Raw genomic sequence first — 17,678 nt, forward strand, 5'->3', positions numbered from 1 at the left:
ACCTAACCTAACCTAACCTAACCTAACCTAACCTAACCTAACCTAACCTAACCTAACCTAACCTAACCTAACCTAACCTAACCTAACCTAACCTAACCTAACCTAACCTAACCTAACCTAACCTAACCTAACCTAACCTAACCTAACCTAACCTAACCTAACCTAACCTAACCTAACCTAACCTAACCTAACCTAACCTAACCTAACCTAACATAACCTAACCTAACCTCACCTAACCTAACCTAACCTAACCTAACCTAACCTAACCTAACCTAACCTAACCTAACCTAACCTAACCTAACCTAACCTAACCTAACCTAACCTAACCTAACCTAACCTAACCTAACCTAACCTAACCTAACCTAACCTAACCTAACCTAACCTAACCTAACCTAACCTAACCTAACCTAACCTAACCTAACCTAACCTAACCTAACCTAACCTAACCTAACCTAACCTAACCTAACCTAACCTAACCTAACCTAACCTAACCTAACCTAACCTAACCTAACCTAACCTAACCTAACCTAACCTAACCTAACCTAACCTAACCTAACCTAACCTAACCTAACCTAACCTAACCTAACCTAACCTAACCTAACCTAACCTAACCTAACCTAACCTAACCTAACCTAACCTAACCTAACCTAACCTAACCTAACCTAACCTAACCTAACCTAACCTAACCTAACCTAACCTAACCTAACCTAACCTAACCTAACCTAACCTAACCTAACCTAACCTAACCTAACCTAACCTACCTAACCCAACCCAACCTAACCTAACCTAACCTAACCTAACCTAACCTAACCTAACCTAACCTAACCTAACCTAACCTAACCTAACCTAACCTAACCTAACCTAACCTAACCTAACCTAACCTAACCTAACCTAACCTAACCTAACCTAACCTAACCTAACCTAACCTAACCTAACCTAACCTAACCTAACCTAACCTAACCTAACCTAACCTAACCTAACCTAACCTAACCTAACCTAACCTAACCTAACCTAACCTAACCTAACCTAACCTAACCTAACCTAACCTAACCTAACCTAACCTAACCTAACCTAACCTAACCTAACCTAACCTAACCTAACCTAACCTAACCTAACCTAACCTAACCTAACCTAACCTAACCTAACCTAACCTAACCTAACCTAACCTAACCTAACCTAACCTAACCTAACCTAACCTAACCTAACCTAACCTAACCTAACCTAACCTAACCTAACCTAACCTAACCTAACCTAACCTAACCTAACCTAACCTAACCTAACCTAACCTAACCTAACCTAACCTAACCTAACCTAACCTAACCTACCTAACCTAACCTAACCTAACCTAACCTAACCTAACCTAACCTAACCTAACCTAACCTAACCTAACCTAACCTAACCTAACCTAACCTAACCTAACCTAACCTAACCTAACCTAACCTAACCTAACCTAACCTAACCTAACCTAACCTAACCTAACCTAACCTAACCTAACCTAACCTAACCTAACCTAACCTAACCTAACCTAACCTAACCTAACCTAACCTAACCTAACCTAACCTAACCTAACCTAACCTAACCTAACCTAACCTAACCTAACCTAACCTAACCTAACCTAACCTAACCTAACCTAACCTAACCTAACCTAACCTAACCTAACCTAACCTAACCTAACCTAACCTAACCTAACCTAACCTAACCTAACCTAACCTAACCTAACCTAACCTAACCTAACCTAACCTAACCTAACCTAACCTAACCTAACCTAACCTAACCTAACCTAACCTAACCTAACCTAACCTAACCTAACCTAACCTAACCTAACCTAACCTAACCTAACCTAACCTAACCTAACCTAACCTAACCTAACCTAACCTAACCTAACCTAACCTAACCTAACCTAACCTAACCCCTATACCTAACCTAACCTAACCTAACCTAACCATCCCCGACCTAACCCAGTGGAAGTAACCTCTAGAACCTGACCCCGTGTCACTCCGATCTAACCGACACCCGGCGGTCTGCGAACTGACCGAAATATCAATAAATTGTGGAACTAACCGGAATTCCCCAATTTTCCAGACATTACCCAAACTCCAAACTTTTGATAGACGTCTATCGTTTAGATCTCTTCGACATCCTCATTTTTTTTTTTCCTTCATTTTTTTTTTTTTTTTGAAGGGTGAGGGAAAAAAAAAAAAAAAAAAAAAGAAAAGTTGAAATTCTTAGAAGTTGGTCCTACATTCCTATTTCGATTCTCTACGAGTCGACTAGACACTTTTTCATTTTTTTTTTTTTTTTTTTTTTTTTTTTTTTTGAGTGATAGAAAAATTTTAAAATTTTGTCAAGAGAACTCTGACTTATCCATTGAGTCACATATTCCACAGTTTGGACACTTCAGCCCCCTCTAGTTTCCAAACGGTTAGTCCTAGAGCAAAATTCTATACCACGTTTTGTGTTTGGCACGTCGAAATCTATAAAATGGCATACTTATCAGATTCAAAATCCGACATTTGTACCCCATCCCCACCTTTGTAGTGTTTTGAGGGGGGTAGAAGACTTGAGGGGGGTGTGCCACTATGTGGGTTCGGTCGGGCATTGTCCATAGTATATGGGAAACTTACTGACTCAAAACGAAAATTATCGTACAATCCCCTTAACCTGATTCCGTGCCAGTCTCTCCGACCTAACCAACACTCGATGGTCCCCGATCTGACCGAAATATCGATAAATGGTGGAAATAAAAGAAAATCCCCATTTTTCCAGACCTAACTCAAACTTTATAGACTTCTATAATACGGATTTATTTGACACCCTTATTTTTCCTTCATTTTGGAAGGTGTGGGACAAAAAAAAAAAAAATTCAAAAAAAAAAGAATAATTAAATTCAAATTCTTAAAGTTGGTCCTACATACCTATTTCGTCTCTGTACGTCGTCTAGACACTTTCATTTTTGAGTGGGACTGATAAATTTCAAAATTTTGAAAAAAAAATAAATAAATAAATAAATAAAAAAAAACCAGAAATTTAATTTTCGTGGGTAGGGGTATCGATGTATCTCGACGAGAGGAACAACTTTGTTCCTCATAACCATCCTCTCCGGTGACCCCCATCCCTCAAACGACCTTTTAATGTTTTGTCAACTTTACAAAAAGTCCACAGCCCAAACGGTGACAGATACGACAAAATTGTATAGAACATTTTCGTCTTCTCTCAGGGCCTGTTATATGGGGAAAATGCGAGACTTTTGAAATTCCGACATTTTTATTTTTTTTTTGTGACTTCAGAGCCCTCTATCTACAAAACCGTGAATCCTAGGGCAAAATTGTATACCACCTTTTGTGTTTGGCCCATCGAGATCTATGAGATAGCATCCTTGAAATTTTCGAATTCCGACATTTTTAATCCTATCCCCACCTAAAAAAAAAAGTCCCCAGGCCAATTGGAGGGCTGGAGGGGGGGACCAATACCAGAGGAAGGTAGACCCAAGTGAGTACTATATGGAAAAAAATCTAATCTCAAATTCGCAAGTTGTACTAACCCCTATACTTAATCTAGCTCACCTGAAGACAAACGTTCGGAACACCATCGCCGAAATATCGGTGGACATGCTTCAGAGAGTGACGCGAAACTTCAGAAATCGACTCAATCAGTGCATAGACAACGGCGACCGTCATTTGATAGATGTAATTTTCAAAAGTGCATGAAAAAAAAAAAAAAATTTGATGAGGTGATCTGTAAGGGGAAAAAAGAATTATACTGATATCTGCAATAATTTCGTTTTTATTAATCTTTAAAAAAAAAGTAAGTTTCTCTGCTGCACCCGGTAGCAATCGTGGCTTTAGAGGATCGAAGGACTGTAAATACTGATTGTTACACAACAATTCTTTTGCTAGAAGTCATAAATTAATTGTGTAGAATAAACCGAAATCGTCGCATCATCCTTCATCATGACAACGCCTGCTGTCACACAGCACGTCAAACCGTTGATTTTTTATCCAATAAAATTGTCGAATCGATGACTCATTGTCCTTATTCATCTGATTTATCACCTAATGACTTCTTTTTGTTTTCAAACATTGAAAAGAAGTTGTGTGGTGAGCGATTTGAGTCGCCTGAAGCAGCTGTTGAAACATTTCGTACATTGATTTCTGAGATTACAACCTCAGAGTGGAAAAAAAAATGCTTCGAAAATTATTCGAGTGTATTCAAAAATATATCGATCTTAAAAGTGAAGTACTTCGGAAAACAATAAATCCATTTACCGAATTTTACATGTTTTTTTTCATATTGTTTGCGGAAACTTTTCCAGCAGCCTACGTATAAGACGAAATTCACTAAATTGTTTGAATTTTCAATTTCGTTTATTAAAATTCAACAACTTTTATTTACATATTTATTTTTTCGTTCAAGCATCCATTAAACTGTCCCTCCTATGGATCGGTACGCTTCTATCCTGAGGATTAGTACAGGGACGAACCCTATTCACTTTCGACGGTACAATTTTATCGATAGTGTCAGAAAATGTATTTATTATATATAGTCACGTAGTTCTCAAATTGAAAATGGATGCAGTGTACAGGCGATTTCGACGATAGCAGGAAAAAAAAAATCGGCATGGTTTCTCTCTGATTCCTCTCTGTGCATGAATATGACCAGAGAGGAGAGAAAGAGAGAGAGAGAGAGAGAGAGAGAGAGAAACCTGAAAAAGGACGTGAAGACCCAAAACCTGTAACCTCAAAATGCTGCCGTGCCCTCTGTATAATTGGATGTAAACTACATAACAACTTTTAAAAGTGGTCTTTGCTATGTAGTTGACATCCACTTTATCAGAGGGCAATAGTGCGCGGCAGCAATTTGCGGTTACAGATTATAAGTTTTCGGCCGTCATGTCCTCTTTTAGGTTTCTCTCTGGCGAAAGGTAAATATCGTCTGCATCGTGATGTTTTCGCCAGCTCTTGAGTGACGTTAGCAGTATAAGAGTATTACATATATGGTTGAATTAATCTTTGTCAAGTAATAATTTGTTTTAAGTACAGTCATGCTGTATATATTATACTAAAAATTATATCACATATATACTCTGTGGTTAATAAAAACAATTAAATATAAAAATTGAGTGTTACCAAAAGTTTATTGTTGTACATAACTTAAGCGTAATGTCTTGTCAAATTAAAGGAATAGCAAATATATCAGACGTTGTTAGTGTTAAAAAATTGCTTTATGGCGATGACATTAGCAAATGTGAGTTTTTCTTCACTGATACGTTAATTTATGTTAAATATACGCATTTTCATTTATCACTACATTTTTTCAGTCGAATATATTCCAAGGAATGAATTGCCTCTGCAAAACTGTATTATATCAATGTCATCAGTTGGAGATGTACTTACGATAGCTTGGAACACAAAAATGATTATATTTGCTTGTAAGTACAAATCTTATATAGTATCTTTTATGTGGTTTTACACGTATGTATAATTTTTTGTCAGTAACAGATCAATATTTGATTACAAGTTAATGAAGAATCCCATTATATTTACATGCGTATATTCTTATGAGCGCAACATGAATAAAATTCAATTGTATTCGATTGTATTCTTTCATGTTTACAGCAAAGTGGGAATCTCAAGAATTAGACGAGATAAAAAATAAGTTTCATGTAACGTGGCATGGAGAAGTAACGAATGAAGCAAAGTATGTAATATTTATTAATATTTATATGATAATAATATGTTTGTAATAAGGAATTGATTTCAGTGAATGGATAACCTCTGTGATCTGTTTACCTTTAATATCCTTGGGAAAAGCCACTGGTCCAGATTGGACCTGTATAGCTGTTGGCTATAATACAGGCTTTGTTAGATTTTACATGGAAGTAAGAGAGAGTATTAATTTCTTGTATTCATCTTGTTGATTTCTTGTAATATATTTTGTTTTTTCTTTAGACAGGTGCTTTGCTCTTGGAAGAGCAAATTCATAATGAATCGGTTCTAGGAATAAAGTGTCAGTCATTTTGCTTATCCAAACACGCTGGGGATGCTGGCTCAAGTGAAGAAGTTTATATTTTATGTAACAGTGGAGTTTGTATTTTACAAGGATTTCCATTATTTTCCACTTTACGTGCTTGTAGAAATCATTTGGCTAAAGGTACATTATTGTCACATTATACATGTATTTCCTCTTGCTTGTGAAGCTTGAATTTCATAATTCTTTTTTCATACAGTCCAGGCGAATTGTAATGATTTACCGCCAGTTACAAATTTATCGTATAAAAAATGGGCGTTCAAAAATCAAGATATTACAAATGATTTAGAAGTAATTGGTACAACATCGATAAATAGCTTTGATCATTTAATGACAGCTTCGATATGCGGTGGATATAATGCAACGTATAGATCTAGTGCGCCGCAACACAATTTAGTTCTTGCGACAGGAAAACGACCGTTTGTAGGATTTCACTATGCTCTGGAAGGTGGTAATACACCGGTCTTGTCAGATGTTGCTATCGCTATGGCTAGCAAACTAGCTAACGCTATCGGTACTGCTGTGCCGTAAGTATTTTTCTTGTCTTATCTTATATTATCTAATAATTCCCCCAAGATGGGTTCCAAGCAGGGACTCTGACCAGACCAAAACCGATAACTGGATTGTAACCGTTATTTTTGTCGGACCAAAACATTGTGCAGGCTAATGGACCGAAACGTTATTCGGACCGAAAATGTTTTTCGGTTCGGTTTCATTCCAGATTTTGGTTTGGATTTTTTAACTTCTTCGATACGTTCAGTCGATTGTGTTACACAGCGACTACTCAAGAGTCTTAAAGCAATATTACAGGATGTCCACGGAATGTTACTTTCTTATTTTCTTCCTTGATTATGATTATTTACGTAAGACTAATATGTTGCTCTATAGAAAATTATCAACAAGTTGTAAACAGTTCAAAGGATTAGTTGCTGCAAATTGTTGACGTTGATATAGAAGAAAAAAGTGCAGCAAAGAAAGGAAAGAAATGATTACACATCTCCCGTTCCAGATTTCTTTTAAGGAGGTCTCTATGTTTAAGGAGTAAAAAAAATCAATTTTTTTTGAAAGCTTATAATCTTAAAATTCCTTCAAAAATGAAAATTATCGAAGATATACAAAATGAAACGATGTGATATTTGAGGCCGTGGTATTCTAAAACGTTTCTATCCAATGGATAGAAACTAGATGGAAATGGAGCAGAGTTTCTCATTTCTTTCTGAGCGTCATTTTCGTTTTTAACGGAGAAATACTTGTACTAAAATGTTTCAAAATTTTAAACGCGTTTTTCTCGAAATCGTTTTTGAATATGGTGATCATAATTCCAAAAAAACTATTAGTTCGACTTCTACTTTTATGATTATATTCAGAGAATATATCATTATCTAAACTAGAATTAATAGTCTACGTTAATTTTTTCTATTTTTTTGGAAGATCAAATAAGAGGAAAAAATGAGCAAAATTCAAATCATTTTTTCAAATTGTCGACATTTTGAAAATATGCATGTGATATTAATTCTAGTTCAGGCGAGAATTACAAGTCTACTCATTAAAAAAAAGCTACATTTTTTGCTTTCAGACCAACAATACCACTTTTATACCTTTACCTCACCGTTTGATCATGTCCGCGGTGCAAGCCTATTCAGTGCCATCTTATTATTACTTTATAAAAAATGAACGTTAAAAAAAAATTTTTTTTTACATGTATACATTTTTTGACCTGTATTATTTTTGAAGCATACTTAAATTTTTATTCGTTAAAAAAATTTACAAAAAAGTACCTTTAAAATCGGCTCTTAAACGTAAACACCCCCTTAAAAAATGTTTCTTTCAAAAAACGTGAATTGCAATTTATGCTCATTATCTTTTTCTACAATAGATAATCGTACACCCATAACCGTAACAAAAAAAAAACTGAAATTTAAACAGTCACCGTTGTCAATAAAGAGCTGAAACCGCTTGGATTTCGAATGTTTCCGATTCGAAATCGAAAAAGACCGAAACCATTAAAAGGATCGGAATCGGAACCGAAACCGAAAATTGGATAGAGCCTCTGACCGTGACCGTAACCCGAAATAAAATTTTGATTCGAGTCCCTTGTCCCAAGAATTAATTTATTGAATTGATAAATTGATGATTTTTTTTTATTAGATGGTTTCGTGGAAATTCCAAGAACGCAACATCTGAAGTATCAAAGAGTATTAGCCACGAATCGGTAGAAACGATGACGTGTCGATTTGGTTTAAGTGATATTATGAGAGAAGGTGATTGCATTGTTTGTAGCCCAAACAAAATGTTCTCAATAATATCGGACGCTATGGGCAGAGTGATTCTGATAAATAATAAAAAGGGTATAGCTTTGAGAATGTGGAAAGGATATCGCAATGCTCAGTGCGGTTGGATCGAAGTTACTGAAGAGAGAGATCGTGCGATACGTAGGAACGTTGATAAATCTGGACGTAAAGCTTTATTGCGCACCGCTCTGTTTTTAGTTATTTACGCACCAAAGAAAGGCGTAATAGATATTTGGAGTATACAGCAAGGTCCAAAAATTACTACTTTTACTGCCAGCAAAAATGGACGGCAAGTTGTATCTATCGCATCTCCTCTCCTTTGCTTTCAATTTCTTCCCTTTCATTCTGTCATACATGTACATGTCATATCAAATCATCTCGGCTAATATACTTTGCAGATTATTGTACATTAATTATGGTTTTCTGGGGGTAAACGACAATGTCATTTTATCGAAGAATAAAGCGCAATATTCCTGTATATTTATTGATCCACTTGGAGGATTGAAGGAGATTTGTGTTCCATTTCACTTTGCGCTCAATAGTAAAAACGGAAAACGAGCACGCGACATACATCTACTTAGGAAACTGAGAACGTTTCTGAGGGAGGAAGATTTCAATGAGGAGAAATTGATTTCCGTAATTACTAATACTTGTTTGGGTTTAGAAACGAATGAAGTTCGAATACAGACGATAGAAGTTTTAATGAATAGCAAACATATTTTACCAGACACTTTGCTCGCTGCGACGAATTGTTTTGTAGTAAAACGAGGTACTTGTATGCAGAGTCCACATTGTAAAATGTGCTGCTCAGATACATAAATAAATTATATGAGAATTATGTTTTGTTAATACTTTACAGAAGTAGAAGGAAAAGAGGAAGAAGAAGAAGAAAAAGAAGAAGAAGAAGAATTGGAACCTCCCGCTAAGATGCTTCGTCAATTGACAACGCAGTTACAACAAATAATTACATTTTATAAATATGTCGAGTCTCAACTCAATGTACCACCTGAGTACGATATTACGACTGATAACGCAATAAATACTAAAAGTTTATCTTCGATATTATTAACCTCGGAACGAGAAGTAAACCGTATTATCAAATTAGCTAAAATGCTAAACAGCTTCTTAGATGATAACATTTCGGCAGAAACTAAGGTCAAATTTAAGAATGAAAGTGCGTTCTTTGACTTTCTATCGTGTTTCGAACTGGGCGCATCGGGAATGATTGAATTACGAAAAGACATAAAGGAGGAGAATATACAGGAAATTTGTAAGTTGTAATAGTGTCGTGAATATGCTGTTATCAGTTATAGGATTGTATCGTACATTTTTATTTTATAAAATGTGATTTTTAATCATCTTTTAGCACGTTTAATGTATCAGGGACTGATGTATTCTGATGATATGAAAGAGAAATGGCAACAAGCGGCTAAAGAGAGTAACATTCAACCATTTATTTTCATGCGATTGGCATTAATATATTGGTCGCACAAGGAAGAAGCTACATTTTCAGAAATTGAATTAAAACACTTTACACAGCTGCTGCATGTCATTTGTTTCTTAACTGGTAAATTTTGTGTCTATTATTTTATGCTTAAAATATTACATATCCATAGCACGTATGAAATTTAATTGACTGAAATCAATCGACAGATGTGGAAGAAATATGTGTTGAATATAACGAAGTTTCCTCATGGTGGAAAAATGTACGCACTATTCTGACAGAATCTACGAAACCTTTCAATGCGTTTACTGCTGCGTTAGCTTGTAGGGCGACTGCTATGACTCTAGAGAAGTACAAAGAGAAATTGCAAAATGAGAAGCGGTTGGAGAATAATGGAAACGAAGACGAAGACATTAAAAATGGGAATAATGTAACTAAAACAGATGAAATACAGATTAAATCGAATGATGTTACACCGGATGATGAGACGTACAGTTCAATTAGTGAATGGGAAAATGTCAGTAATGATACCTGTCAATTTGCATTACTGATTGGGAACCTTGAGGATATTGCCGTTTTGAATGCTGTTATTAGGTGCGTTATTATCGCTAATTATTGGGAAGTGCATAAATAAGTATTATAATTTTTGACTACCATAGTAACAAACTATGTCTTAATCTAACTCTAGTCGACGAGTTGTATCGGATGAAACAACACGATTCTTAGCTCTACCATTTATGAAAAATGACACTTGTTTAGCATCGATCCTCTCCGGAGGAAAAGGTACATTAAAACTCTAGTATAATTAGTAGTATTCCATGTATTTGATATTAATAATACCATCCACCCGGTTGAATCAGGTTCAGTGTCTGAACTGGTTGCAAAATGGCTCAGCACAACAGGTATCGATCCAGCGCGATTAATCGACACGACCGATGTAGAGTTCGATCAGTTACAATTATCTGTAGATTCGTTACAATTCACCGATACGAATGAAGCAACTGCTGTCCAAGTATCTCAACAAGAACGGTCAAAACTTGTTTCTTTATCGATAGAGATTGGGGATGAAGCAAAAATTAATACGACTACGGAAGCGTGCATTTTAGGCAAGAGAAAAATATTTTTAAAAAATGATGCTCTCTAACTTTTTGTCGTAATTTAAATCTGTTGTATTTCTGCTGCAGACAATATGACCCTGCTCAAACGTCATTTCCCATACAGTTTAACGAGCAGCGTTTTATTGGCCAATTTATGCTGGGAGTTTGCCATGTCATGGGATAAAGATGTTACTCAACTAGATTCGCTAGCAGCTGCCTTAACTGTTTTACGACAAATACCTATGAAGAATATGAGACATGGTAAACATACTTTTGTATCTTTTTTTTTTCTCTTTCTTTTTCAGCAAACTGCTCTAAAATGTCAATATTTATGTAAATTTTTACTGCATGTGCATGTATATTTTTGCATATGTATATTTTTACTCGTTTATTCGACAGGTGTTTGCTGTCTGTTATGGATGCTTCATATAAAGAAAAGAATGGAAATGACGGCAAAATTAATGAATAAACTTGGAAAGTTGCCAAAAGAGAGATTATGTATGCAAGACATTGGTTTATCCGACGTTCAAGTAACAACGTTTTTACAGCACTGCGTTACTTTCTTGGATATATTTATTGATGTACGTAGAGTACGGAAAAATTCGTAAATTATTACGTAACGAATGTACGGTGCGGTGGGGAGGGGAGGGGAGAGGGGCAACTTACGCGTCGCGGCGTCGTAAGTTGTATTAATTTTAATTTTAAAGCTCCTGAATCTTCTAGTCATGAAAAGTGAATTTACGATTATTTACTGATTGTCGGGAAGGATAAACATATTTTTCGTCCATTTTTACAAATGTTTTAAAGCAATTTCATCATTTTATTTTTCAAATTATTCAAATTGTCTTTATTTATAAATGGCACCTAATAAAAGTTAACGTGTCATTTCTTGCTTCTAACGTCACGATTCAATATGGCTGTGATGATTACTCAGAAGCCTAATGTACAAATTGATTTATGTTACTACATAGGCTGAAATACTCGAACAAAGAGATAAAGTAGTAATAAAGTCGGAAGAATTATGGGACGGACACTTCGGTGGGCCACAACCATTTGCCACACTAGCTGTCTCCCAAATTCCAGCTTGGTACGACTTAATTTTGCTACACGTGCAAGTGGCTAATGTTCTATACATGATGGCATATCTCAACCTGAAAATACTGAAACCTTTAAATAATTTGTTCGAATCTGTGGTAAGTCTATAGCAAGATATGATAGTTAATTTGTGTTATACATTTGTTCGTTACTCGCCTAGGTACAGCCTTACCTTTTTCAAGACATAACAGACAAAGCAATTCTCACGTGGTACCGAGATGATAAGAGGGATAATATACGTACAGAATTTTTATGTAGAGTAATTACAGCATCGATGGAATTTATTCATCGCGAGACTACGGACGGTGTGACGGTTAGTTCGACACAGGCTGTCTTGTGGATGAGCAAATGTCAAATGTTAGCGTCTATTTGGAAAATTAATAATGACGAATTGAGAATACATCAAGCCTGTCAGCTGTACATAAATGGTTTCGATCGTTTGGCAGAAGAGGTGAATATATAATAACAAATTCATTTATTACTTTTGTACGCTTGCGCATTTACATGCACGCGCGCGCAAAATACAGATGCTTACAATTATGCTATATATATACTACATAAAACGTCTATTCTCTAATTATATCTATTCATTATATATATGTGTGTGTGTGTGTGTTGTTAGGTAACTATAACGGTAACCGATATTGAACGTCTAGCTGCAAATTTATTGCCTATAGCTGGAAGAAGAATGATGGCGTATCTCTCAAAAACACCTAATCTTTTGGAAGAAATGTCACGATTGAGTCCAGCGCTTACAAGATATTTGGAAAGCCTGGTAAGAGCTGGAAATCTATTATATTTGTCGATATTTTTGTCTTTGCTAACTTTTCAAGTTTTTTTTTCTTTTTTTTTTTTCAGAACATGCCTGAAATAGTCTATACAAATTGTTCGAATGTCGACACTGTGGAATTAATTCGACGAATATCAGTGCATTTGCCTAAAACTCACTGTGATTATCACATTATGTTGTTAATGTTAGACGCAACATTTATTTATGAAGACAACTAATTTTGGATTTTGTCAACTATATCCTGTGATACTAGGCAGTAAAAAACTGTGTGCATGAAAATAGAAGAATCTTATCAAGCTGTGTACAATTTGTATATATTGATACAACGAAACGAAAATAGACTTGAAATTTGTCTTCTATCAATGGAAAGACAATAAACGTTTATATGTAATGATATAAAAGGTAATGACAAGCTGCAAAATCGTAAAAGAAAGCACAAAGTATTACGTACTTTACTTTTCAGCGTATATTACATACAATTTAATTCTAAATGGAATTATGATACAATTCGATGTCTATAAGCTATACTCTGTTTCAAGGAGAGCGATTGTATATCTGTATGTACATATAATATTATACTTTATGTTTGCATGTTATTATACTATATCATGGAACATTAACACGTTCCGTGCCGCGTGACTCGTTTTTCATTCAAGCCATTTGAGGAGAGATACTTTGACTATAAAAAAATGTAAAATAATTTTGTATATCATTGCATATCATATCACGTAATATATATGATATTATGATATGATGCAATATTGATATGATACATTAGGTCTTCTTTATAAGATTTTTGTTATTTTTTTAATCATTATGAAATATATTATTTAATATTCATCAAGAAATATATATTATTAAGAAATATAATAAATACAAACAAAATATCAGTGATCCACATAATGTGATGGCATAATGGTCAAATCATTTACAAAAATAACGTGATACAGAAAGTGTTAATTAACCTCGTTCGTAATGCACGTATAATATATATCTAGCGCTTTACATTTATATTGTACACACACACGCACACATATAGTATATGTGTGTATAATTTTTAAGAATCTATACACATTGAGTTTGTCGTTGAATTTAAATTATAAATGTTCTAATTAACATTGTATTTATCGAATGTAACATTTATCTCGGCTATGTATCCTTATAAATAATCATATTTTAAAAATTTTTGTAAGAGATAATATAATTTGTTAAAAATACATTTAAAAAATATTGTGTTTCGATCGAATCGTACGTAAAGTGTCAAATAAAATATTTTATACAATTATCGCACAACACTGTTCCAGATGTTACGGAATTTTTGAGCATATCTTATACCACATGCAAATCAAATTAGTGTACATTAATATTAGAATTTAAATGTACATGTTCAACTGTGCATATATTCTTAGAAACGAATCATGAAACCTTGATATTGCTGCTTTGTAACAGTTTCCCAATTTGTAAACTCGCAGTGATGTATCTCACTATCTGGACTGCCCACTGATGTCAACCACTGGGCCCTGAGAATAAGATTTATTATTTTACACGATATATTAAAGATATATTGTAAATGCCGTTTTGCTGATAAAGAGCAAAATTGTCATTTTTTTTTAAGTGTGAAAACAGACGTGTGCTTTTGTAAGGAGTATAAACACAAGCAGCAGATATAAGGTCTATAGCTGAACTAATGCATACATTTGGAACTTAAAATAAAACAGATATATCTATATTTAATGTTTGGCGCAAGCGAAAAATACTGCATTTTGAATACTACAATCTAGTGTAGGAATAAAAAAAAAGATGTACGAGTGACAGACGAAAAATTGAATTATGATCGATTTCAAGTTTAAGAAGGCCATGCAAATGTTTGGTGTGTTGCCAAATGCGTCATTGACATCGTTATTTGTCGTTACCGCTGACAAAGTGCGCGTTCTGTATATGAATGCTTGACACGTTCAGAAATTATAATTGGCGAAGTGCTAATCGGACCAAGTGCAAATATTTTTACGCAAAGCTATCGAACTCTTAGTGATTTTGGTTGATATATTAGAGAAGAGGAAGAATGTGTGAGATGGTTGTTCACCTTAATGACCTTATTGTCTCTCATTGTTATTTATGTAGTGTTAAATTCTTTTATCTTCTTAATATCATATTATATACGCTGCAATTAGACTAGCACCGAGTGTAAACATTTTTTAAATAATAATTTTAACGCATAAGCAACTGCACTTTACGTGATTACGATCGAAGGAATGAATCAGCATTTAATTCCTAATCTAACTCACATTTCGAGAATTATTTAATTTTTTCATCTTAGTGTGATTCAACAAGCGTTTCCTCATTTTTTTTTGCTTAGTCATTCTTCTTCCAAGAGAAGAAATGCATTCTATTCTGTATTCTGTTCTCTTGCAGAATCGTAACACATATACGCACATGTATTTGTTATTTGCAATGAACTTGAGGCTCGATTAGCTAGTTTCCATTATCTCGAGATTTTTTTTAGGAATTTTGAAACTATTATTATCTTGTATAAAATAGTGTACTTTGTACCCTTCCAATGTCGACGGCCGTACCGATGCATAGATGCGAGATGTGGCAATCGTCGACGAAGGAAAGAGGTGATACACGTCGCAGCGTCATTATTTCATTAAATCATTATTAAAGTCAGTTTTCGACATATCGCTTGTTGTATAGCAATTGTTAGTCAAGGCCACGTACGATTAAGGAACCGCGCAAATCATATAACGCAAATGTTGTTCGTGTCGTCGTCGTCGTCGTCGTCGTATATAAGTAACGTAATAAATAAACCGATGGCTCTTTTCTCTAACTACTAAATATATTTTTCACTAATATATTTTTTAGCTCGATAAAGTGGATAGATTTCATTTCACAAGACTTACATCTGATCGACAAGCGCTCGAGGTCCTTGCATCTTTCCAAGGATCGTGCCAGTTTTACTATTTTTCACCCAACCACAGATTTTCAATTGCAAGCATATATCCCTCACGTACTTTGGAAAATATACACCTGCAATTTCATTGAAGAATCTTTCATCTTAAGATAATTAAGTTATCAAGATTGTTTTATGTATAAATATAAAGTTAGATGTGTCACGAGTGGAAAGAAAAAAAATAATTGAATGCTACATTTCACAATTTGACCGAATTTGACATCAATTGTGATGAAATTGAACCATGCGCACGCATTATAGGATAATATGTGCAGAGATCGGGAAGCGATAATTTAAAAAGTGTAAAAGTACTAGGTATATTCACATCTATCTAACTATCCATATACGTGAAAGATCGGAATCGCGTGTCCGATGTTTTGCAATATAATTTGCTACAAGGGATATATTAATTAAACAACGATGAAATGATGCACTTGAGTGCAGACTGCAAATCTAACTAATGGATATCAATGCAATTTATCATGGCAATAAAGTAGTAAGCGAGATTGCATGATGATAGTATTATATCCTGACAGGCATCCTAGTGAAGGATAAGATATTCGACAGTACTTATTCACCCTGCACTTTTCCAAAAACTTCAAACTCGACGGATACTAAAGGTTCCCGGCAGAGGGGATCATCCACCGCCTGCATCCCGTTCGAGATTGAATGAGACAGCAAAATTCGCGTCGATAATTCTAATGTCGAAAGTAGATAGAATGCGCACAAAGAGCTGGGTATACACTGCAGCTTAATCCGCGGTCACACCAGGTCACAGGTATATACGTTGAGCAGATTCTGTTCAATCGGACGCTCGTTCTCGTTCTAAAGTGGATGCTTCACCTTTCTAGCTTCACGGCTCGCCTTGCTAATAGCTAATTCTTATTGCGCGCCGCTGCAATAAGTCTCCAAATAGATTTCTCTCTTCACCCCACCACTGACATTGATCCAAACTCAATCGATCCTTTTGTTGCAGAGACTAATCTATTCTTACATTAATCGAACGGAAAAAAATGAACCTATTGCTCCATATTCAATACATGACTTTGTCGTATGTGTCACGGAAACAATTATATAAGTACTTTACAAGTATAAAGAAAGTTCCGTATGTACACTCGTTGTATATATGTAGATATGTACATCAGCGAATAATCGTAGCGTTACTCGCTAGAACGCTTCATCTATATTCTATATATATTATACATATTGGATCATCTAAAAAGTATCCGCGTTTTTTTGTCACTAGATGTGTGTTGATGGTCATATATCTAGTGACAAAGTATCGCGGATACTTTTTAGATGACCCAATATTATACACATCATCAGAATCGAAAGTTATTATTTAAAAGTAACAAATTACAATGACTTGTTACTGAATAGAAAAAGTAACAATTACTAATTATACCAATTTTTAAAAGTAATTTGTTACAATTACCGTTACTTGAGGAAATAACTTTTCGTTACTTTTCCATTATTTTTTTAAAATTGATGACCACCAATCACATCGGACAGGTGCCTAGAGACTTTCTAATCTCAAGCGCTACGAATGTTTAATTGTGTCCAATCGTGTGTAAAGTAACGATAAAAGTATCTGTAAAATTCGTTACTGGCGTTACAAAAAAAGATGCAACTACGTTACCACACAGTTACCGCAAAAAAAAAGGTAAAAGGTGCAAATTGTTAGTAAAGTTACCAAAAAGTAACTTGCAACTGTAACTTAGTTACAAATAACGATTCGAGTTACTTCCACTCCCTGCATATATTATATATGTGTATAATAGATAGTAATGGAATAATTGTTGTTATTATGCAGTGTAAGTTGAAACATAAATATAAAACAGCTGAACGAATATAGCGTAGCATCTGCTCTTTTTCCTCTTCATCCGAGGGAGTTGCAGATTCATTGTGGAAACATTAAATATAGGCCAGGAGGGCAAGCATTTATCGTCGAACTAAGCACTTCCCATCGTGACTGCCGCCTATT

At 34.8% G+C, this 17,678-nt stretch overlaps 2 protein-coding genes and 1 long non-coding RNA gene across 5 annotated transcripts; 2 read left to right on the forward strand and 1 right to left on the reverse strand.

Annotated features, from left to right (window-relative positions):
- The first annotated feature begins 4,783 nt into the window (after nt 1-4,783).
- Rab3-GAP (Rab3 GTPase activating protein) lies at nt 4,784-13,081 on the forward strand. Of its 3 annotated transcripts, XM_011067511.2 has the most exons (20): nt 4,784-4,921; nt 5,179-5,244; nt 5,318-5,428; nt 5,616-5,697; nt 5,761-5,878; nt 5,949-6,150; nt 6,227-6,554; nt 8,176-8,607; nt 8,717-9,087; nt 9,178-9,588; nt 9,685-9,885; nt 9,972-10,356; nt 10,451-10,545; nt 10,623-10,868; nt 10,947-11,120; nt 11,259-11,440; nt 11,831-12,052; nt 12,115-12,405; nt 12,577-12,729; nt 12,813-13,081. In XM_011067511.2, the coding sequence occupies exons 3-20, from the start codon at nt 5,368-5,370 to the stop codon at nt 12,960-12,962; spliced, it is 4,104 nt and encodes a 1,367-aa protein (XP_011065813.1). In that variant the 5' UTR covers nt 4,784-4,921; nt 5,179-5,244; nt 5,318-5,367; the 3' UTR covers nt 12,963-13,081. The 3 variants fall into 3 exon arrangements, with proteins under 3 accessions (XP_011065813.1, XP_087272388.1, XP_087272389.1); XM_087416262.1 differs by having other exon boundaries at nt 4,812-5,244; XM_087416263.1 differs by lacking the exons at nt 4,784-4,921; nt 5,179-5,244 and having other exon boundaries at nt 5,383-5,428; nt 5,748-5,878.
- Nucleotides 12,413-16,738, reverse strand: LOC105152945 (acylphosphatase-2). Its single transcript, XM_011067510.2, has 3 exons — nt 16,273-16,738; nt 15,645-15,771; nt 12,413-14,264 (listed from the first exon to the last, which is right to left on the reverse strand). The coding sequence occupies exons 1-3, from the start codon at nt 16,346-16,348 to the stop codon at nt 14,150-14,152; spliced, it is 318 nt and encodes a 105-aa protein (XP_011065812.1). The 5' UTR covers nt 16,349-16,738; the 3' UTR covers nt 12,413-14,149.
- Nucleotides 16,738-17,544, forward strand: LOC147906613 (uncharacterized). Its single transcript, XR_015548323.1, has 2 exons — nt 16,738-16,916; nt 17,030-17,544. It is a non-coding gene; the product is annotated as an uncharacterized LOC147906613 (long non-coding RNA).
- Nucleotides 17,545-17,678: the final 134 nt, after the last annotated feature.

Source organism: Acromyrmex echinatior, chromosome 19, assembly GCF_024713525.1.
Source record: "Acromyrmex echinatior isolate Ae372 chromosome 19, ASM2471352v2, whole genome shotgun sequence".
Classification (NCBI taxonomy): domain Eukaryota; kingdom Metazoa; phylum Arthropoda; class Insecta; order Hymenoptera; family Formicidae; genus Acromyrmex; species Acromyrmex echinatior.

Excerpts from the sequence above, each read along its gene's own strand:
- Rab3-GAP (XM_087416262.1), top strand. The coding sequence starts at position 5,160 with ATGTCTTGTCAAATTAAAGGAATAGCAAATATATCAGACGTTGTTAGT. Across the intron at positions 9,589-9,684 it reads GGAGAATATACAGGAAATTT|CACGTTTAATGTATCAGGGA; the intron begins GTAAGTTGTAAT and ends ATCATCTTTTAG. Across the intron at positions 11,121-11,258 it reads TATGAAGAATATGAGACATG|GTGTTTGCTGTCTGTTATGG; the intron begins GTAAACATACTT and ends TTTATTCGACAG.
- LOC105152945 (XM_011067510.2), bottom strand. The coding sequence starts at position 16,348 with ATGCAGGCGGTGGATGATCCCCTCTGCCGGGAACCTTTAGTATCCGTC. Across the intron at positions 15,772-16,272 it reads AGTTTTTGGAAAAGTGCAGG|GTGTATATTTTCCAAAGTAC; the intron begins GTGAATAAGTAC and ends ATGAAATTGCAG. Across the intron at positions 14,265-15,644 it reads CGAGCGCTTGTCGATCAGAT|GGCCCAGTGGTTGACATCAG; the intron begins GTAAGTCTTGTG and ends TCTTATTCTCAG.